The sequence below is a fragment of the Brachyhypopomus gauderio genome, chromosome 16 (genome assembly GCF_052324685.1).
Source record: "Brachyhypopomus gauderio isolate BG-103 chromosome 16, BGAUD_0.2, whole genome shotgun sequence".
Lineage (NCBI taxonomy): Eukaryota > Metazoa > Chordata > Actinopteri > Gymnotiformes > Hypopomidae > Brachyhypopomus > Brachyhypopomus gauderio.
The window spans coordinates 22323071-22346719 of record NC_135226.1 but is presented as its reverse complement, the minus strand read 5'-3'; the positions used below and the strand labels follow the sequence as shown (position 1 = coordinate 22346719).

Here is a 23649-nt window from a genome sequence, read left to right as displayed (position 1 = left end):
TTCTCTAATATTTTTGAGAATTGGGGTAAAAGTGACACTGGTCTATAGTTATCAATACAATGCTTATCTCAGTGTTTAAATATTGGTATAACCTTTGCCATTTTCATATTATTCGGAAAAACACCTTTTTGAAAGGATAAATTACATATATAAGTCAACGGTCTTACAATTTGGCCAATGACTTCTTTCACAATTTCCATATCAATGGAGTTTGTATCAGTCGATGTTTTATTTTTAAGTTTTCTTACAACCTCTATTATATCAGTTTCACCAATCCCACCAAGAAACATAGTCTCACTATTTCCCTTGATAAGATTATCAAACATATATTGCTTATCCTCAGACATTTTTATTTTACTGGCCAAGTCATAACCAACACCTACAAAATAATTATTAAACTCCTCAGCAATATTTTTTAAATTATCCACTGTGTCACCTGATCCCATTAAAAAATAACTTGGATATTCTGATTTATTATATCTATTCCGAATAATTTGATTAATTACTTTCCAAGTATTTTTAATATTATTTTTATTCTCCTCTAATAATTTGTTATAATACTCCATTTTCTGTTTTCTCATAATGGAAGTCAGTGTATTCTTATATGACTTATACTTTTTTTCACTTTCGCTGGTTCTTAATTGCAAAAATTTCTTATATAATTTTTGTTTCTTTTTACATGCTATTTTTAAACTCTTAATCATCCATGGTTTCCCTTTCCATTTTTCCTTCACCAAGTACTTTCTAATAGGACAATGTTTGTTGTACAGCTCTAAAAATGTAAACAAAAATACATCATAGGCTTTAGTAGGATCCTCAACATATACCCCATTCCATCTACAACATGTTAACTCCATCTTTAAAGCCTCAATTCTTTCTCGAGTCCTTATTCTTACTAATTTATAATTTGGCTTTCTTACACCAGCAGAAAATTTAACCTTTAAGCTATGTAAAATCGCAAAAATAGGAAGATGATCACTAATATCACTTAAGAGTAAGCCACTAGTTACTGGACCATACACATTAGTAAAAATATTATCAATAAGTGTGGCACTCTTTCTAGTTATCCGAGAAGGTTTGTTAATGAGTGGCCTTAAGTCAAAACTAAACATTGTATTACAAAAATCATTTGTTAGTTTATGTTCGTTCCATTTCAACAGGTCAATATTAAAATCTCCACAAACAAAAACAATTTTTTTATCGCTAATTTTATCAAAGATATCAACTATATTATTCATAAACTGATCCATACAAGAACCTGGTGTTCTATATATACAACTTAAAATAATACTTTTAAATTTAACAGTCTGTATTTCAATTGTCAAACTTTCCATAACTTCGTCAATTTTGGTATCAATAACCTGACATTGGAAATCCTTCTGTACAAAAAAAGCAACTCCACCTCCAATTTTTTAAATCCGATTTACACAAAAAAATCATAACCTTCTAACACAAAGTCTGCACCCTTCTCCTTTGTTATCCAAGTCTCACTTATAGCAATCACTTGAAATTTATGCTTAAGTGATTCCAAATACTCTTTAATTTCTACAAAATTTGCATACAAACTTCTACTATTAAAATGTATCATTGAAAAACCCACTAAATTATCATTTTCAAAAACATTTTCTGAGTAATATTCAGACTTTAACTTATAATCATCATATAGATTTTCCTCAGGATCAATACTATTCTCAAAATTAAATGTTTTGTGTTCTGTTAAACTTAAAAAACATAACTCCTCATTCACATTTGCCCCTTTTAAAATGTTCATTAGCAGCATTTATATGTGCGTATATGCTAACAGACTATACAGGACGGGAGATAGTGGAAGCTCTGAGTGCCCAAAACATGTACTAACGTACGTTGTACCCGAAAAGACACAAGTCAGACACAAATCAAAACACTGCAGCACCTTGGCAAAGAAGATGGCGTGGTGAACTGAAAACAACACACACGGGCCACCGTACCAGGAGCAAGAACTCCTTAAAAAGGGAATCCAATTATGGAAGTAGCCAATCCCGTCGTCCCATCGTCACATGGAAGCAGCGCTTGTCTTCCATCTCGTGTTCTTGCTCGCCCTCTGGTGGACAACCTGCAAGAAAACCCGCTAGCACAAATAAAAAGAAAACCAGGCACGTAACAGTATTAAAGTTAGAAAAATCAATTAAAAGTGGTCAAATATTTTATATTGTTGAATATAATTAAAGACAACCTTCCATAAATGGATCTTAATTGATTTATTCCAAAAAACTTTCTCAGAACAGCAGTCTCAGGTTTCTTCTTAGAAGATTTACAGTAGGCCTACAGAGAAAAAACAATACAGTGGTACCTTGAGATACGAATTTAATCCGTTCCAAACCCGTGCTCGTATCTCGAACTGCTCGGTTCTGGAAGCAATTTAACAATGTAAAGTATTGTAATTGGTTCCGGTCCTTAAAAAAGTCTACTACTAGAGCCTTTCTTTGGAGCCATAATGCAAAAAAAAAACATTTGTAGTATTGAAATACTGTACTGTATACACTGTACGTACTGTTACTCGTTGCAAAGCATACGTGCGAATGGCTGTGATGACTGGGTACAGGAGTCGACCTTACCAACACCTCAAGAATTAAAAAAACGCTATTGGCTGCTAGAACGCGCTAAATGACGTCATCTCCGCACATACAGGTATGTTTGTGTTTTTGAACCTAAGGTTGTGGGGGAGGGAGAGAAAGAAAAGCGTTTGAGTGTGTCTTTGAGCTGATTAATGATTTCTTTTTTTCCATATAGTGCTGTACTGCCACCTAGTGGTTCATGCTCGTATCTCGAGCGTGCACTCGGGTGTCGAACAGAAATCTTGCTCGTCTCGGTGCTCGTATCTTGGATCGCTCGTATATAGAGCAGCTCGTATCTCGAGGTACCACTGTAAAGGGGAAAATGCGACGGGTAAATTTGAAGCTTGTTATTTAAGTTATTAACATTCCTTTGAAATGGTTATCAAACGACTAACATTAACAGACTGAACTGGACTTAATAACAGGAGTGCAAATAATTTTAGTAAATTAAATTAAATTAAAGTAAATTATTCTGGTGAGTATCAGCTGCACTAGGTATGTAAATCGGGCCATCCAGCTGCGGTGCTGATCCGACGCCACTTGTGCCAAAAATCCGGACACATGTAACTTGATCAAGTAGCACATCTGCATCAGACGAGATCAGCATTGTTGTAATAGTTAGTAGTCTGTTCCATTGTATATGCTGCCACCTTCTGATGGGTTTGTGTATTGACGCAGTTTTACCCAGAATGCTGTTCTACTGTTACTGGCTCTCTCAAAGAGAAATAAAAAAAACTTAAACATGGTGACCCTGAGATTTGGACATTGCGGCGCTACGCGGGCAAATACGAGGAGAAAACTTGATGGAAACTTGTGTGTAATGCTTCTTGAAGGGGTATGTATAGACTCTCTATCATATCTTCAAGCCAAATATCCAGCTAGATATCTCTGAACGAGCAAAGCATGGGACAGCACTAAAACCCTCAGACGCAAGACTGGAACTCCAGAGATGCTTATAGTCAATACCGTTTGTGGCGCAAAGAAGTCGAACGAATTGTTAATGGCCCACTCCATGAGGAACATGATGAAGTGAAGCTAAATCATGTATTTATATGAGCTGGTGGGCAAGTTGAACAGCTTGCCAAGCCAAGCAAGCCGAAGACCCTGAATGTGAAGTTACCAAGGTAGATGAGCTGCTAAACTGCCTTGATCCTCAAACACTCGACACACTTTCGCGAGGCAAGAGAGGACTTTTACAATGCAAAACAGACCACTGGTGAGAATACTACCGCATTTTACAGTTGCATTCTTGAGCTGACTTTTCCGAAGGCTCTGATTTCCTCATTGTGCATAAATTCATTCACGGCTGCACTAATGTCGAATGCAAATGAAAGCTAATGACTAAAGAAAAAAGCAGTCATAGTAAAAATGTGCTTGGACATGTTACGGCGATGCGAGTCTGTGGATGCAACAATGCAACGTTTCACCGAAACACAGGTGCATGCAACATACTCTCACGATCCATCACGCAGATCCCAGCAGCGGGGAGGTAAACTGAAAACGAAGCAGCCAGTGACTGATCCCCGTTCTACCCACCGTGAGTTAACAAGGATTCAGATGGTGTGGTGGACAGATTCAAGCTTGTGATAAATGTCCAGCTCAAGATGTTAAAATGAAATGTGCCATATTTTTGTCAATTGTGATTTTTGCACCCCAATCGAAATTTGTTCTCCGCTTTTAACCCATCTGTGCAGTCAGAACACACACACACACACACACACTAGTGATTACTAGGGGGCTGTGGATCACACGTGCCCAGAGCGGTGGGCAGCCCTAGCCCGGCACCCGGGGAGCAGTTGGGGTTAGGTGCCTTGCTCAAGGGCACCTCAGTCATGGCCTGTCTGGGAATCGAACCCACGACCCTCCGGTCACAAGACCAGTTCCCTAATCGCCAGGCCATGACTGCCCCAACAAATGCAATGGGGATGCAATTGCAATTGGATGCTAAAAGTGGCTACTGGAAACTGAACCCAGCCATTGAATGCATTCAACACCCCATTCATTGAATGGGGTGCATTCAACACCCCATTCAAGAAATACTGCTTTGTTCACTTACCATTTGGCCTATCTGTATCATCAGAAATCTTCTGTGCCCAAAAGAACAAAGCTCTGGTGGGAGTCCCAGGCACAATTCCTTGTGCAGATGATGTCAAAATCCAGGACTCCACTGAAGAGCGTCATGACATCCACCTTATAGAGACAGTGAGCTGAGCCAAGGCTGCTGGGATTAAATTCAACCCGGACAAGTGTTGGGTGAAAACGACACATATTGAGTACTTCACAAGGATCATTTCCCCAGACAACGTGGAACCTTGACCCCAAAAATGTGATGGCAACCCTACAGCTTGGCACTCCAGACAACAAACAGGAACTACAGTCAATTTCTGTTTCGTCAATTTCATGTCCAATTTCATCCCAAATCTTTGGCATCTGCTTTCATCGCATGTGATGGAGTAAAAATCAAAAGCACAAGCTTGATCAGACAGTTGCAGTTATACGTTGGCTGACATGTCTTCAGTGCGTCGCACAACTGTATTTCTGGACATGCTGACGTTGTTGAAGTTGCGCTTTTTCAGGGCACATTGTTGTTTAATGAGGTCTCCATCTGAAAAAGACTTGCCATGTCTTGCAATGAGTTGGGCGACCTCATAGCTGGATATTGTAGACTTTTCCTGAACTTTTTGAGCATGAAAAAAATACTGTTGCTGACCCTGCAGGATGCTTTAATTTCTACTCTCGCTCAGCACCAGTGTAGGATGCATAGGCCTGATGTTTGGTTTTATGATGTCGTACATTATTCTCTTTCATAACTGCCACAGTTTCAGTGCAGATCAGACAGACACACTTCCCCTAGAATTATTTGTGTGTGTATCATTAGTCTACATGTCCAATACAATGGTTAATCAAATGATTACATATCTCTTATGCAGAATAATAATGATTGATTATTATAACTATAAAAATTACATATATATAATTTTCTAATCATAAAAATTTCCATCACACTTCCCTCTTTTTTGTCCTTTATGGACAAAGTTCATCAGTCACATTCCCTTACAGGATTTTAGCCGCATCATCATTATAGGAGGTTCTCTTACAGCAGTCATTAAGTTTACAGCGTATCATCATCAAAATGTTGAAACACAAACGAATCACAGTCCGTGTCCATCATCGTCGTTGAATTCGGTAGATCTTCGTCACATCCTTCTGCCGCACTGGTCAATATCTGGAACTCTTTGAACCTGCAAAGTGAATTGACAGCTCGTGCTGCTCCAGCTCTCAAAAGAGCCAGGAGACAGGGCACACATACCAGTATCAGGGTCAGGAGACAGGGCACACATACCAGTATCAGGGCCAGGAGACAGGGCACACATACCAGTATCAGGGTCAGGAGACAGAGCACACATACCAGTATCAGGGCCAGGAGACAGGGCACACATACCAGTATCAGGGTCAGGAGACAGAGCACACATACCAGTATCAGGGCCAGGAGACAGGGCACACATACCAGTATCAGGGTCAGGAGACAGGGCACACATACCAGTATCGGGGCCAGCACTACAAGTATGGGGGTGCATACCGTGATTAACCACGGACCCCAATTCTACCAAATGTCCTGCCAGATCGTCCATGGCCCCGACCCTGTCTCAGACGGAACAGAAACCGCTTGTTTTATGTGTTCTATGATGTTGGAAGCATTGTTATAGGAATCTGGTATGTAAAAGCAACAAGAGACATCCAACATACGACACAGTCCCCCCTTCTCAGCTAGAAGGATGTCCAACCCCAACTGGTGTTGGATTACCGATGTCCTGAGTGCTCTTAGCTCGTTGTTCATCATTTGCAGTGATACTTCGGTTTCATTTGCCAATGAAAGTACCTGCCATGCCAACCCATTTACTTTGTTAACCAGCGCTGCTACGCCCGTTGGGAAGGCAAGTGACATCCCTGTTCCCATCCATGGGCCCGTCCACGGATCCCAGAGATGATATCCTTGGTACCACCCCGGCATCTGTGTATGACCCACAAATGTTGATCGCCTCTGTCTGTGAAATGTGCTCTCGGTGTGTTCTGCTTGTTTCTCCACCATCAAGTGGAAGGTGGGTGTTACCATCACTGGGTAGCAGCACCCGTGCCATTTCTTTGGAAGGTGGTGGTATGCGTGTCATCCACACGCCCACATATAACCTGCTGAGGCTTCTAGGGACACATTACATTGAAATGTGATGGTTTTGTTATCTTGTAAGGTCGCACATTTAGTTGTAGTATTGTCTAGGACTATGGTGGTTAGGCATTGTGAAACACCCAAAACTGTACTCTTTGGATTGTATGAGCATAGAAAAGTGTCACCTCATCTTTGTGGTATGTCAATCCTACCTAAATTGTGATAGATGTCCTGCTTTCCTGCAGCTAGAAAGCAGTGCCATTGTCACTACCGATTCTCTCAGGTATTCCCCAGAGACTGTAATATGTACAAATCCTCCTCTTTTGTGCACAATCCATAGGCCTACTTATTTTTAGGTTGGTATATAACCCAAAACATTAGCAGTTTAAAAAGTAACTGCTGCACATTGTCATTAGGCAGACCTTTGCATATGAAAGACTCGTGTTTGTAGGAAAATATATTACATTATATGTGTGTGTCATGATGCCTGAGTGACATGTAAAACACAATTCTGTGACAGCTACCAGGGCTTTATTTTCCACAGGTAGCTGACTAACTTTATTCCTTTCCACAAGCACAAGATGTTAGTTATTTACCAAGCTGGTCAAATCGCCATCTGTCTAACTTCTGTGACCACAGACGCGCCACGGACAAAATGTTGATCACAGTTGTAGTTTGACGTTTCAGGCTTTGTGTATAATGAGAAACCGGCAACGACGCTGTTGGACCTTCAGCTAATATTAGCGAGCAGGCGCCCCGAATTCACAACGGGCCACAAATGACATTTAATATTGTTTTAAATGTGCTTCTTGTGTCAAATGTAAGGAGAACAAACGACTGTCTGTCTGTTTCTGTCAGTCACCGTCAAGCAGGTGCCTAACAAACCGGCTAACACAGCTAACCAGCCCGCTAACTCCGGCTAGCCGCTCGGCTATCTGAGGCTAACCACGTCAAACCTTCATGTGACTCCAGCGGCTTCATGTGACTCCAGCGAACACGGGCGGGTTGATGTGGGCAGAGACCCGCGGTGGAGACGGTGGAGACCCGCGGACAAACACCACAACCCCGCTACCCAGTGTACTGCTAACAGGCTAACCGACCACCTGGTATTGTGGCACTAGCGCGGGCTTCCATGGGCCAACGCGGAGCTTGGATGTTAGCATTAGCATTAGCTGCTATCCACTACTAGCAGGCTAGCTGCTGCTAGTCAGTAGTGTGAACCAGCTAATTGGCTAACTAGCTGAAAGGGGTTGTGCACAACGGTGCCCGAGAAACCCCATCGTGTATGGAGCCCGAGAGACGGTGATTCTGGCGCTTCTGCAGCAAACGCGTGAAATAAAAAAACCACGAACCGTTCGGTGAGGGATTAAAAGCGCGGGGGGGGGGGGGGGGGGGGGGCAGCGTATGGAGACCATTTAGCAATTAATTATAACCTTTGTATAAATTTTGATGGTAAAACTTAGTTTACATGCTACTGTGAAACAGAACCAATAAAGTATTTCTGATTCTGATTCTGATTCTGAACCACTGCATTCCGCCATGTTTGAAAACGCTGGGAAGCTGGTGGGGTGGGCGTTGCTTGGTCCCAGAGACGGTCTCAGAGCTCTGTGTCAGTCCGGAATCAGTGACCAATGGAGATTGCAGAGGAACGCCTTCATCTAAGCCCCTCCCACACGTGAAATGTGTTCCAAAAGTCAGAAGCAAAAAACGAAGCAGAAGCAAAGAGAGATTCCAGAAGCAAAAGACCTTACTGGGAAAATCCAAAAAAACAAAAACAATGGAACCAAAAACTTGTCAAAATGCAAAATAAGTTTCAAATAACCAATTATATAAAAAATATATACTTTTGATATATTTTTTTCTGTTTTGCATTCATAACATATACTTTCTGCTCTTGGATTTACTTTTGCTTTTGTGGAACTATTGAAACAAAAATCACACCATAGCAGCGTTGGGCAAGCAGCAGCGCGCGTGGGGTTAGCGAGGCGCAGTAAACAAATAACCTGTCGCAAGAATGACAGACCTCGAATTACACAGATTTACAGAATTACACAGGTTTACAGAATTACTGAGGTTTTTAATATGCTGAGGAACGTTAAAAATGTTAAACGTAAATCTACTTCTGCGCGCAAGATCAAGATTGCAACATGTGTAAAGTAATAATGATTTATATCACTTGGGCGTTTTTAAAGGAAAATACTATTTTGTGTACAAGACCATTTAGTGCTCAGTTAGGATTAAATTGGCTTAGACCTATTATTACAATTTTCTTTATGGTTACGTAGGATGACCATATTTTGGTTTTCAACAAGTGGAGGGTGTGGGATGTTTCTTAGACTTTATTACATGACCAATAGCTATTGCCTTTAGACGACCCGATAATCTTAAACATAATCATATTAATCATTTTAAAAGTGCAGACATGGAAGCCACATGTGGGTATCTAGTATAATACAGACCACACAGACCACTTCATAACTATAATTCTGTCAGGTTTGTTTTTAGGTAGAATTGTATTAAACTAACAAGTCTAAAAAGTCAGCACCGTTATCATCTCTGGGCCTTATTAAGATATACAAAAGATCATATAGATACTGAACTTCATGTATCTCAACTTGCCATTTGTTTTGAATGTGAAGCAGCTACACACACACACACACACACACACAGAAACAGTCTGACCAGTGGATCCATGAAGAACATGTCCGACTGCAACAGGACCTGTAAAAAGAAGTCAAAGTAATGCAGGAGCAGCTTGGAGCGGCAGGTTGACAGGTGTGTGGTGGCTGCAGTGTTGTGGACTCTGTACTGTTGTGAAGAGCGCTGGAGAGATTATATCTCTGCCTAGGACACTGCCTCTGTGACCCAAACTCAGATGAGCAGAGGAGGATGGATGGAATACGTTACTTCTTTATAAGTTATTAAAAATTGATGTTTTTGTGCATGTAGAAATAATAAAACATTCAAGAAAAATCCAGGAAATTTAATTAAAACTCAGAATTACAACTTCACATTTTACTCCATAAATATGAAATATGATATTTAAAAATGTAATGAGAAATTTCAGTCTTAACTATAAAAAGTTACCTAATGACAGTTTTTGGAATAATAATACAACATACATAAAACTACTAAGACATTCCTAATGTTGCTCTGGGCACATGTGCACCACAGCCTCCTAGTGATCACTAGTGTGTGTGTGTGTGTATGTGTGTTATCACTGCACAGATGGCAAAATGCGGAAGACGAATTTCGATTGAGGTGAAAATCACAATTGACAAATATGGCACATTTACATAAAAATGTTACATTTTACCAATGGCAGTTTTACTAATAGCCTAATAACTGTCTTTATAATTATAAAAATTCATCGGTTTACAGATGTACGTCTGGTCAGTATGACCCTGTGAGCTCTCAGTGTATACTCTCACTACGGTCCACTTTATGACGTCTGCGGAAGAACCCACACTACAGGGAAATGAGCACAAAGGAAATATTAATGCTCTTTAAGATGATTAATTTTATCATGTAAGCTTAAGAGAGGAGTTCTTCACTTTACCTCTATGAGAATAATGATCAGGACGATTAAAAACAGAAGCCCACCAATGGAGCCCCCTATAATAGGAAGTATTGATGTCACCACAGTTATCTTGAAAAGCATTACCTCCACCTGCATTGAGTCAAAAACAGTGAATAAATCAGAATCAAATGAAAAAACACAGAGAGAATTCTGAGGTGTGGGTAGTACAGCTCACCACCGCCTTGTTCATGTCTGTTTCTTCATAGATGTTCTTGTCAAAGCTGAGTTCTGCCGTGGCGATGATCTTGTCATTGTTGTTGTTCTGTTTATTTTTGAAAAATAACATTGTCTTAACAAACTAAAAGTGGAAAGTTGCTGACATTTGACTGGTTGAAGGACATGAACAAATAAACAAATAATTTTTTGATCTGGCAAATTCAAATCAAGTGGTAACTTTCAAATCAAGTGGTGCCCCTCTCAGGAGTCATTTACATAGAGCCAAGAGTTTATTTTGTACCAAGAGTCCTCTGGCCTCACTGTCCCCCTCCCTAACTGTCAGCCATCTCTTCAATAGATGTCACAACCAGGACTTTACAGTACCACTACACTACAAAACACTGGGGGGGGGTTTGTTCTGGATTCTATAATTTGCATGTTGTCTATATGTACCTAACATATAGACAACATGCAAATTATAGAATCCAGAACAAGAAAAATGCATCACATGTTGAAAAGAGAGACATGGACATGACTAACGGATGATCTGTACCTGAATGTCATGGATATGGGTCTCCGTTTTAATGGTAATCTTTTGAGGGTCTATCAGACTACACTCAATGGTGTAGATGGCCTATAAGCACAAAAGGTTACTGTACTGCACATAGTCAATTCCAGCATAAAAGTTTACAAAGGTGAACATTAATAAGAAGTCTCTTACCTCAGACGTACCAACAGGTGGCAGTGTGCAACTCTAACAGGAAGGAGATGGTACTATAGTGAATATAGGAAGTCAATTCCAGTGTCTCACAATTTTTCCAGTCTCTTCTGACTGTACTTACTGTTGGCTGAACATTCAAGATCTTCAAATCGGTGTTGTGCGTCTCTTTTTTTATTGTTATGGTTACATTTATTTTGGCTCTGTATTCATTATTGCCCAACAGCTTCAAAAACAAGACAAAGAATACAGAGTGTTAAATGTGAGCATCGTAGAACAAACCCCTGTCCCTAGGGCAGACCCAGTGCTCACCGCATAACTCTTCAAACATTTAGGAGCAATCTCTGACTTTTATCACTGCTACCTTCAAATAATCATCTACCTGAAAGTTGAATTCCAGCTCCTTGTGTGTTTCCTCCCCTGTAACAGTGAGTCCCTGTGGTGTAGCATACCTGTTGAAAAGAGGAGCAAGTGTCAAATGGACCAACGTAAGTGCAGGGTTGACGTTTTAAAGCACTGCCCTTATGTCCACATACAAACCCTTCTAATTGAACTCCGAGAGGGTACTTCACTCCAAAGAAATAGGTCTTAGAGTCAAGTTTCTCAGTGCCATTATTTCCACTGTAATAGAGATACACAGTATTATCTGAGTGGAATATTTGCACAGAATGGTGTTGTAGTTAAGTTACTGAGAGAATGTTTTAATGTTTTATTGACCCTGTTAAAACAGCAGTTATATTTGCACTTGTCTGATCTGATGTGTTCGTAGGTTGCCAGGTAACAGTGAATAGTACCTAATGGTAAAGAGAATAGTGAGCAAATACAGAACCAATGGAATGTCCTCAGATAAATATACACATAATGAAGCCTCCTAAATATACACATAATGAAGTCTCCTACATATACACATAATGAAGTCTCCTAAATAGCTATACACATAATGCAGTCTCCTACATATACACAGAGGTGTCAAGTAACGAAGTACAAATACTTCGTTACCTTACTTAAGTAGAAATTTTGGTTATTTATACTTTACTGGAGTAATTATTTTTCAGCTGACTTTTTACTTCTACTCCTTACATTTTTACACCATTATCTGTACTTTCTACTCCTTACATTTTAAAAATAGCCTCGTTACTGCTATTTCATTTTGACTTGTTTTCATTCCGGCTTGTCATCGTTAAAAAAATCCTATTCTAATCGCGCCATCCGGATAGAGTGAATTTGATTGTGGTTGGATGAGAAGTATAAACATATAATATTCTGACACCCTATTGGTTTGTACGTGATCCATCGCACCTGCACACTCCAGCGTGGACGTAGCAGACGTACGTAGCTTAGTATAAAGATGTCCGTGGCAGACTCGAGAGTTTGAGTCAAGTGTCCCAACTAAGCACCAGCGAGGAGGTTGGTAACCAGGATAACCAACCAACCCTTGTACTCAAGTACATTCATTTTCAATGGGCATATGTGCCCATTTTTCAACATTACCATTTTAATATAACATAAAATAACTGCTCCTAAACTGGTTCTTCGGGAAAGTTGGCCATTGACAGCAAATGTTAGCGGTGAACAGGAGTACTCGGGGGAAGAGCGACGTCATCCGCTATAGCTCGTAAAACCGTTGAGCGTCCGTTAACTGGTTAGCTCGCGCTACCTTTTTTAATTCGCCACGAAGATTCCAACAATATCGCGCAAATTAGTGTTTCGCGCTTAAACACTATCAGATAACTAAAGAATATTGTTTAACAAACAAGCGTCATTACTAAGTGTTTCATACTTCCTTGATGTCACTAGTATGAACTGGTGATACTGCGGCAACGCCCTGTGGTTCTGTCTGAAGTGCGAGTTAATAAAGGGTTTATAGTATTAACTGCCTTCCATCGTGGTGTTTCGCTGCTACAGTACGAAACGGTGAAAGGCAGTTATTGAATGGACATAACTTTTTGCGTGTCGCGTTCATATGTCAATTTTAAACAGTCACGGAATCTGTGCTGTCAAAATGCAGATCAGGTGTAGATGTAAAAAAAACACCTCTGTGGGCTAGTGCACTATAGACCCCTGTGGTGCAACTAAGCTTTTGTCCTTAATGGCTTTTTTTCCTTACATTACTTTTACTTTTATACTTTAAGTAGTTTTGAAAGCAGTACTTTAACACTTTTACTTAAGTAAAAAGCTTGAGTTGATACTTCCACTTCTACAGAAGTACTTTTAAACCCTAGTATCTATACTTCTACTTGAGTAATGAATGTGAATACTTTTGACACCTCTGCATATACACATAATGAAGTCTCCTAAATATACACATAATGAAGTCTCCTACATATACACATAATGAAGTCTCCTAAATATACACATAATGAAGTCTCCTACATATACACATAATGAAGTCTCCTAAATATACACATAATGAAGTCTCCTACATATACACATAATGAAGTCTCCTACATATACACATAATGAAGTCTCCTAAATATACACATAATGAAGTCTCCTACATATACACATAATTAAGTCTCCTAAATATACACATAATTAAGTCTCCTAAATATACACATAATGTAGTCATATAAAAGGGTCAGATTGCCTTGTCACGGTGTCTTTTATACCTTTTCACCACGTTTGAATTTAGGATGTAAAAGTTTGCACGTTATTTGAAAATTCTTCTCTTCACATTGTCCAATTTTCTGCAAACCCAAACAAAATTGTCGTAATAAATATGGTAAAATGAAACACCAACAAGTAATAATGAAAAATGTGTTGGTGATTTACCTGCACATGCAGAATTTTGGGATAAGTCAAAGTCAGAGTGGTGATATAGGAGGTGTTCCCAGTATTGGTAAGATTAAAAGTTAGATCCAAACTTTGAGTGGAACCAATAACAACAGTGTTGGTACTGCAATGACATAAATTGGGAGGAATATGTAATCATGAAAACAGCAGGACTCTCCGTTCAGCCCAGTGTGGCCCAGTTTAAGCTCCGCAGTTCTCCAGATCAGGACATTGTCTCCTTGTCCTGGGCTGCTCAGGACAGTAGTCTCAGAAAACACATACCTGAGAGTTGAATCACTTAGTGAAATATTTGACTGACATTGATATTCTTCTTTGCATTCCTTTTCAAACATAATCTGCACCGATTGAAAAGGAAGAGAGAGTAGTATATTGGTTAGAAAGTAGACTTACATCCCCTTTTTAACAATACAACTTTTTAACAATGAAGACGTTATCTACCTTATCTACGATCTCTTTTGAGCGAAAAGCATCAAGAACTCGCAGAGGCATTCCACTAGAGGGAGCTGGTGAGTCGAAACTCAGTTTGATTTTGATGGGTGAGAAACAGTCATAGCAACCCTGCAGTTTATTTAGTATTACATACAGAACAACACAAACAAATAAACAATAAATAATAAACACAAATGTATTGAATAACACAAACAATTCAAATCTATAAGAAACATTTAATAATATATTTTTTGAACTGGATATTTCAGGCTTTCTGTAACGTTGGGTGCAGGAGGCAGACACCACGACGATTACGGTGCACAATCAACATTTATTGGACACAACACGAAATAGCTTGGTGCGGAGCGCAAGTAGCACACAAACACTCACTCACGCTGACACGTAGCTTTAGACAAAGACGAGCACACCACACTGCGCGAACGCACATTAAATAGGTGAGTTACACAGACCCACGTGACCTCGAGACAAGGCACAGGTGTAACAAACGAACACGCTCACAAACAACCCACACCCACGGAAGTACAAACATGGACATAACTGCACGCAGACAACATAATGACACGCCCACAGGGAAGGGTCCGGAGCTGTTCCATGACACTTTCTGTTTACAGATCAACATACCACAAAATTCAGACTTATATTATTGGTACAATTTTGTTCAGATGTCATAGTGAAGTTGGTTCTTTTTTGACAGCTGTCACAGGATAGTCGTTTTTCCTCTTTATCACAGTCCAGATCAATTTGGTACTCAATGAGAAATATTTCAGTGCCTAAAATGACAGAATGTGAATCAGGTAATAAAAAAGTTTTAGTGTGGTCTTTGTTGTAATGCTGATAAATATTGATCACTCACCATTTAATGTGTTCTTTGTTGCATCAAAGCAGATTTGTAGAGAAATAGTAACGTCACTCAACATTGATTTGTCATTGGTTTCCTCAATTAATGGGATGATTTTCGGAGTAAACCTTATTGTTGGGTTGATAATGATAACAGGAAGTGGCCTATGAAGAAATTAAATATACACAAAACAATTATATTAATAAAGAATATCCTCTTGTAGTAGTAAAAGGCTCCAAGCACTAAATCAGAAACAAATGTATTTGAAAACTGGTTTGCATTGTTTTTCAGTAAAATGAATTGTGCACCATACTTTTAACATCACCAACTTAACAGTTACCCCACCTTCACTCACTTTAACACATTTACCCCTCCTTCACTCACTTTAACACATTTACCCCTCCTTCACTCACTTTAACACAGTTACCCCTCCTTCACTCACTTTAACACAGTTACCCCTCCTTCACTCACTTTAACACAGTTACCCTCCTTCACTCACTTTAACACAGTTACCCCTCCTTCACTCACTTTAACACAGTTACCCCTCCTTCACTCACTTTAACAGTTACTCCTCCTTCACTCACTTTAACACAGTTACTCCTCCTTCACTCACTTTAACACAGTTACCCCTCCTTCACTCACTTTAACACAGTTACCCCTCCTTCACTCACTTTAACACAGTTACTCCTCCTTCACTCACTTTAACACAGTTACTCCTCCTTCACTCACTTTAACACTGTTACTCCTCCTTCACTCACTTTAACACAGTTACCCCTCCTTCACTCACTTTAACACAGTTACCCCTCCTTCACTCACTTTAACACAGTTACTCCTCCTTCACTCACTTTAACACATTTACCCCTCCTTCACTCACTTTAACAGTTACCCCTCCTTCACTCACTTTAACAGAGTTACCCTCCTTCACTCACTTTAACACATTTACCCCTCCTTCACTCACTTTAACACAGTTACTCCTCCTTCACTCACTTTAACACAGTTACCCCTCCTTCACTCACTTTAACACAGTTACCCTCCTTCACTCACTTTAACACAGTTACCCCTCCTTCACTCACTTTAACACATTTACCCCTCCTTCACTCACTTTAACACAGTTACCCCTCCTTCACTCACTTTAACACAGTTACCCATCCTTCACTCACTTTAACACAGTTACCCCTCCTTCACTCACTTTAACAGAGTTACCCTCCTTCACTCACTTTAACACATTTACCCCTCCTTCACTCACTTTAACACAGTTACTCCTCCTTCACTCACTTTAACACTGTTACCCCTCCTTCACTCACTTTAACACAGTTACCCTCCTTCACTCACTTTAACACAGTTACCCCTCCTTCACTCACTTTAACACATTTACCCCTCCTTCACTCACTTTAACACAGTTACCCCTCCTTCACTCACTTTAACACAGTTACTCCTCCTTCACTCACTTTAACACTGTTACCCCTCCTTCACTCACTTTAACACAGTTACCCTCCTTCACTCACTTTAACACAGTTACCCCTCCTTCACTCACTTTAACACAGTTACCCCTCCTTCACTCACTTTAACACAGTTACTCCTCCTTCACTCACTTTAACACAGTTACTCCTCCTTCACTCACTTTAACGCAGTTACCCCTCCTTCACTCACTTTAACACAGTTACCCCTCCTTCACTCACTTTAACACAGTTACTCCTCCTTCACTCACTTTAACACAGTTACCCCTCCTTCACTCACTTTAACACAGTTACTCCTCCTTCACTCACTTTAACACAGTTACCCCTCCTTCACTCACTTTAACACAGTTACCCCTCCTTCACTCACTTTAACAGTTACCCCTCCTTCACTCACTTTAACACAGTTACCCCTCCTTCACTCACTTTAACAGTTACTCCTCCTTCACTCACTTTAACACAGTAACTCCTCCTTCACTCACTTTAACACAGTTACCCCTCCTTCACTCACTTTAACACAGTTACCCTCCTTCACTCACTTTAACACATTTACCCCTCCTTCACTCACTTTAACACAGTTACCCCTCCTTCACTCACTTTAACACAGTTACCCCTCCTTCACTCACTTTAACACAGTTACTCCTCCTTCACTCACTTTAACACAGTTACCCCTCCTTCACTCACTTTAACACAGTTACTCCTCCTTCACTCACTTTAACACTGTTACCCCTCCTTCACTCACTTTAACACAGTTACCCCTCCTTCACTCACTTTAACACAGTTACCCCTCCTTCACTCACTTTAACACAGTTACTCCTTCACTCACTTTAACACAGTTACCCCTCCTTCACTCACAATATCAGTTACCCCTCCTTCACTCACTTTAACAGTTACCCCTCCTTCACTCACTTAACACAGTAACCCTCCTTCACTCACTTTAACACAGTTACTCCTCCTTCACTCACTATAACAGTTACCCCTCCTTCACTCACTTTAACACAGTTACCCCTCCTTCACTCACTTTAACACAGTTACCCCTCCTTCACTCACTTAACACAGTTACCCCTCCTTCACTCACTTTAACACAGTTACCCCTCCTTCACTCACTTAACAGTTACCCCCCCTTCACTCACTTTAAAACAGTTACCCCTCCTTCACTCACTTTAACACAGTTACCCCTCCTTCACTCACTTTAACACATTTACCCCTCCTTCACTCACTTTAACACAGTTACTCCTCCTTCACTCACTTTAACACAGTTACCCCTCCTTCACTCACTTAACACAGTAACCCTCCTTCACTCACTTTAAAACAGTTACTCCTCCTTCACTCACTTTAACACAGTTACCCCTCCTTCACTCACTTTAACACAGTTACCCCTCCTTCACACACTTTAACACAGTTACTCCTCCTTCACTCACTTTAACACAGTTACCCCTCCTTCACTCACTTTAACACAGTTACCCCTCCTTCACTCACTTTAACAGTTACCCCTCCTTCACTCACTTTAACACAGTAACTCCTCCTTCACTCACTTTAACACAGTTACTCCTCCTTCACTCACTTTAACACAGTTACCCCTCCTTCACTCACTTTAACACAGTTACTCCTCCTTCACTCACTTTAACACAGTTACCCCTCCTTCACTCACTTTAACACAGTTACTCCTCCTTCACTCACTTTAACACAGTTACTCCTCCTTCACTCACTTTAACACTGTTACCCCTCCTTCACCCACTTTAACACAGTTACCCCTCCTTCACTCACTTTAACACAGTTACTCCTTCACTCACTTTAACACAGTTACCCCTCCTTCACTCACTATAACAGTTACCCCTCCTTCACTCACTTTAACACAGTTACCCCTCCTTCACTCACTTAACACAGTAACCCTCCTTCACTCACTTTAAAACAGTTACTCCTCCTTCACTCACTTTAACACAGTTACCCCTCCTTCACTCACTTTAACACAGTTACCCCTCCTTCACTCACTTTAACAGTTACCCCTCCTTCACTCACTTTAACACAGTTACCCCTCCTTCACTCACTTTAACAGTTACTCCTCCTTCACTCACTTTAACACAGTAACTCCTCCTTCACTCACTTTAACACAGTTACTCCTCCTTCACTCACTTTAACAGTTACCCCTCCTTCACTCACTTTAACACAGTTACCCCTCCTTCACTCACTTTAACGCAGTTACTCCTCCTTCACTCACTTTAACACAGTTACCCCTCCTTCACTCACTTTAACACAGTTACTCCTCCTTCACTCACTTTAACACAGTTACTCCTCCTTCACTCACTTTAACACAGTTACCCCTCCTTCACCCACTTTAACACAGTTACCCCTCCTTCACTCACTTTAACACAGTTACTGCTTCACTCACTTTAACACAGTTACCCCTCCTTCACTCACTATAACAGTTACCCCTCCTTCACTCACTTTAACACAGTTACCCCTCCTTCACTCACTTAACACAGTAACCCTCCTTCACTCACTTTAAAACAGTTACTCCTCCTTCACTCACTTTAACACAGTTACCCCTCCTTCACTCACTTTAACACAGTTACCCCTCCTTCACACACTTTAACACAGTTACTCCTCCTTCACTCACTTTAACACAGTTACCCCTCCTTCACTCACTTTAACACAGTTACCCCTCCTTCACTCACATTAACACAGTTACCCCTCCTTCACTCACTTTAACAGTTACTCCTCCTTCACTCACTTTAACACAGTAACTCCTCCTTCACTCACTTTAACACAGTTACTCCTCCTTCACTCACTTTAACACAGTTACCCCTCCTTCACTCACTTTAACACAGTTACCCCTCCTTCACTCACTTTAACACAGTTACCCCTCCTTCACTCACTTTAACACAGTTACCCCTACTTCACTCACTTTAACACAGTTACCCCTCCTTCACTCACTTTAACACAGTTACCCCTCCTTCACTCACTTTAACACAGTTACTCCTCCTTCACTCACTTTAACACAGTTACCCCTCCTTCACTCACTTTAACACAGTTACCCCTCCTTCACTCACTTTAACAGTTACCCCTCCTTCACTCACTTTAACACAGTTACCCCTCCTTCACTCACTTTAACAGTTACTCCTCCTTCACTCACTTTAACACAGTAACTCCTCCTTCACTCACTTTAACACAGTTACTCCTCCTTCACTCACTTTAACACTGTTACCCCTCCTTCACTCACTTTAACACAGTTACCCCTCCTTCACTCACTTTAACACAGTTACTCCTTCACTCACTTTAACACAGTTACCCCTCCTTCACTCACAATATCAGTTACCCCTCCTTCACTCACTTTAACACAGTTACCCCTCCTTCACTCACTTAACACAGTAACCCTCCTTCACTCACTTTAACACAGTTACTCCTCCTTCACTCACTATAACAGTTACCCCTCCTTCACTCACTTTAACACAGTTACCCCTCCTTCACTCACTTTAACAGTTACCCCTCCTTCACTCACTTAACAGTTACCCCTCCTTCACTCACTTTAACAGTTACCCCTCCTTCACTCACTTTAACACAGTTACCCCTCCTTCACTCACTTTAACACAGTTACTCCTCCTTCACTCACTTTAACACAGTTACCCCTCCTTCACTCACTTAACACAGTAACCCTCCTTCACTCACTTTAAAACAGTTACTCCTCCTTCACTCACTTTAACACGGTTACCCCTCCTTCACTCACTTTAACACAGTTACCCCTCCTTCACTCACTTTAACACAGTTACCCCTCCTTCACTCACTTTAACACAGTTACTCCTCCTTCACTCACTTTAACACAGTTACCCCTCCTTCACACACTTTAACACAGTTACTCCTCCTTCACTCACTTTAACACAGTTACCCCTCCTTCACTCACTTTAACACAGTTACCCCTCCTTCACTCACTTTAACACAGTTACCCCTCCTTCACTCACTTTAACAGTTACTCCTCCTTCACTCACTTTAACACAGTAACTCCTCCTTCACTCACTTTAACACAGTTACTCCTCCTTCACTCACTTTAACACAGTTACCCCTCCTTCACTCACTTTAACACAGTTACCCCTCCTTCACTCACTTTAACACAGTTACCCCTCCTTCACTCACTTTAACACAGTTACCCCTACTTCACTCACTTTAACACAGTTACCCCTCCTTCACTCACTTTAACACAGTTACCCCTCCTTCACTCACTTTAACACAGTTACCCCTCCTTCACTCACTTTAACAGTTACCCCTCCTTCACTCACTTTAACACAGTTACCCCTCCTTCACTCACTTTAACAGTTACTCCTCCTTCACTCACTTTAACACAGTAACTCCTCCTTCACTCACTTTAACACAGTTACTCCTCCTTCACTCACTTTAACACTGTTACCCCTCCTTCACTCACTTTAACACAGTTACCCCTCCTTCACTCACTTTAACACAGTTACCCCTCCTTCACTCACTTTAACACAGTTACCCCTACTTCACTCACTTTAACACAGTTACCCCTCCTTCACTCACTTTAACACAGTTACCCCTCCTTCACTCACTTTAACAGTTACCCCTCCTTCACTCACTTTAACACAGTTACCCCTCCTTCACTCACTTTAACAGTTACTCCTCCTTCACTCACTTTAACACAGTAACTCCTCCTTCACTCACTTTAACACAGTTACTCCTCCTTCACTCACTTTAACACTGTTACCCCTCCTTCACTCACTTTAACACAGTTACCCCTCCTTCACTCACTTTAACAGTTACCCCTCCTTCACTCACTTTAACACAGTTACCCCTCCTTCACTCACTTTAACAGTTACTCCTCCTTCACTCACTTTAACACAGTTACCCCTCCTTCACTCACTTTAACACAGTTACCCCTCCTTCACTCACTTTAACAGTTACCCCTCCTTCACTCACTTTAACACAGTTACTCCTCCTTCACTCACTTTAACACAGTTACCCCTCCTTCACTCACTTTAACACAGTTACCCCTCCTTCACTCACTTTAACAGTTACCCCTCCTTCACTCACTTTAACACAGTTACCCCTCCTTCACTCACTTTAACAGTTACTCCTCCTTCACTCACTTTAACACAGTAACTCCTCCTTCACTCACTTTAACACAGTTACTCCTCCTTCACTCACTTTAACACAGTTACTCCTCCTTCACTCACTTTAACACAGTTACCCCTCCTTCACTCACTTTAACAGTTACCCCTCCTTCACTCACTTTAACACAGTTACCCCTCCTTCACTCACTTTAACAGTTACTCCTCCTTCACTCACTTTAACACAGTAACTCCTCCTTCACTCACTTTAACACAGTTACTCCTCCTTCACTCACTTTAACACAGTTACCCCTCCTTCACTCACTTTAACACAGTTACTCCTTCACTCACTTTAACACAGTTACCCCTCCTTCACTCACAATATCAGTTACCCCTCCTTCACTCACTTTAACACAGTTACCCCTCCTTCACTCACTTTAACAGTTACCCCTCCTTCACTCACTTTAACACAGTTACCCCTCCTTCACTCACTTTAACAGTTACTCCTCCTTCACTCACTTTAACACAGTAACTCCTCCTTCACTCACTTTAACACAGTTACTCCTCCTTCACTCACTTTAACACTGTTACCCCTCCTTCACTCACTTTAACACAGTTACCCCTCCTTCACTCACTTTAACACAGTTACCCCTCCTTCACTCACAATATCAGTTACCCCTCCTTCACTCACTTTAACACAGTTACCCCTCCTTCACTCACTTAACACAGTAACCCTCCTTCACTCACTTTAACACAGTTACTCCTCCTTCACTCACTATAACAGTTACCCCTCCTTCACTCACTTTAACACAGTTACCCCTCCTTCACTCACTTTAACACAGTTACCCCTCCTTCACTCACTTAACACAGTTACCCCTCCTTCACTCACTTTAACACAGTTACCCCTCCTTCACTCACTTAACACAGTTACCCCCCTTCACTCACTTTAAAACAGTTACTCCTCCTTCACTCACTTTAACACAGTTACCCCTCCTTCACTCACTTAACACAGTTACCCCTCCTTCACTCACTTTAACAGTTACCCCTCCTTCACTCACTTTAACACAGTTACCCCTCCTTCACTCACTTTAACACATTTACCCCTCCTTCACTCACTTTAACACAGTTACTCCTCCTTCACTCACTTTAACAGTTACCCCTCCTTCACTCACTTAACACAGTAACCCTCCTTCACTCACTTTAAAACAGTTACTCCTCCTTCACTCACTTTAACACAGTTACCCCTCCTTCACTCACTTTAACACAGTTACCCCTCCTTCACTCACTTTAACACAGTTACCCCTCCTTCACACACTTTAACACAGTTACTCCTCCTTCACTCACTTTAACAGTTACCCCTCCTTCACTCACTTTAACACAGTTACCCCTCCTTCACTCACTTTAACACAGTTACTCCTCCTTCACTCACTTTAACACAGTTACCCCTCCTTCACTCACTTTAACACAGTTACCCCTCCTTCACTCACTTTAACAGTTACCCCTCCTTCACTCACTTTAACACAGTTACTCCTCCTTCACTCACTTTAACACAGTTACTCCTCCTTCACTCACTTTAACACAGTTACCCCTCCTTCACTCACTTTAACACAGTTACCCCTCCTTCACTCACTTTAACAGTTACCCCTCCTTCACTCACTTTAACACAGTTACCCCTCCTTCACTCACTTTAACAGTTACTCCTCCTTCACTCACTTTAACACAGTAACTCCTCCTTCACTCACTTTAACACAGTTACTCCTCCTTCACTCACTTTAACACAGTTACTCCTCCTTCACTCACTTTAACACAGTTACCCCTCCTTCACTCACTTTAACAGTTACCCC

General features: G+C 40.9%; 1 protein-coding gene across 2 annotated transcripts in view; it reads right to left on the bottom strand.

Moving 5' to 3' along the window:
* Positions 1 to 9733: 9733 nt before the first annotated feature.
* LOC143477892 (integrin alpha-E-like) overlaps positions 9734 to 23649 on the bottom strand; it is a 39864-nt gene continuing 25948 nt past the window's right edge. For both annotated transcript variants that reach the window (XM_076976747.1, XM_076976748.1), the window contains exons 18-32: positions 15310 to 15458; positions 15078 to 15226; positions 14445 to 14564; positions 14268 to 14341; positions 13986 to 14109; positions 13823 to 13900; positions 11931 to 12007; positions 11754 to 11834; positions 11596 to 11665; positions 11338 to 11439; positions 11217 to 11249; positions 11049 to 11129; positions 10515 to 10601; positions 10319 to 10429; positions 9734 to 10227 (exon numbers count right to left, since the gene is read on the bottom strand). In XM_076976747.1, coding sequence (XP_076832862.1) covers positions 10174 to 10227; positions 10319 to 10429; positions 10515 to 10601; positions 11049 to 11129; positions 11217 to 11249; positions 11338 to 11439; positions 11596 to 11665; positions 11754 to 11834; positions 11931 to 12007; positions 13823 to 13900; positions 13986 to 14109; positions 14268 to 14341; positions 14445 to 14564; positions 15078 to 15226; positions 15310 to 15458 — 1390 coding nt within the window. In that variant the 3' untranslated portion in view covers positions 9734 to 10173. The remainder of the gene's footprint in view (positions 10228 to 10318; positions 10430 to 10514; positions 10602 to 11048; positions 11130 to 11216; positions 11250 to 11337; positions 11440 to 11595; positions 11666 to 11753; positions 11835 to 11930; positions 12008 to 13822; positions 13901 to 13985; positions 14110 to 14267; positions 14342 to 14444; positions 14565 to 15077; positions 15227 to 15309; positions 15459 to 23649) is intronic.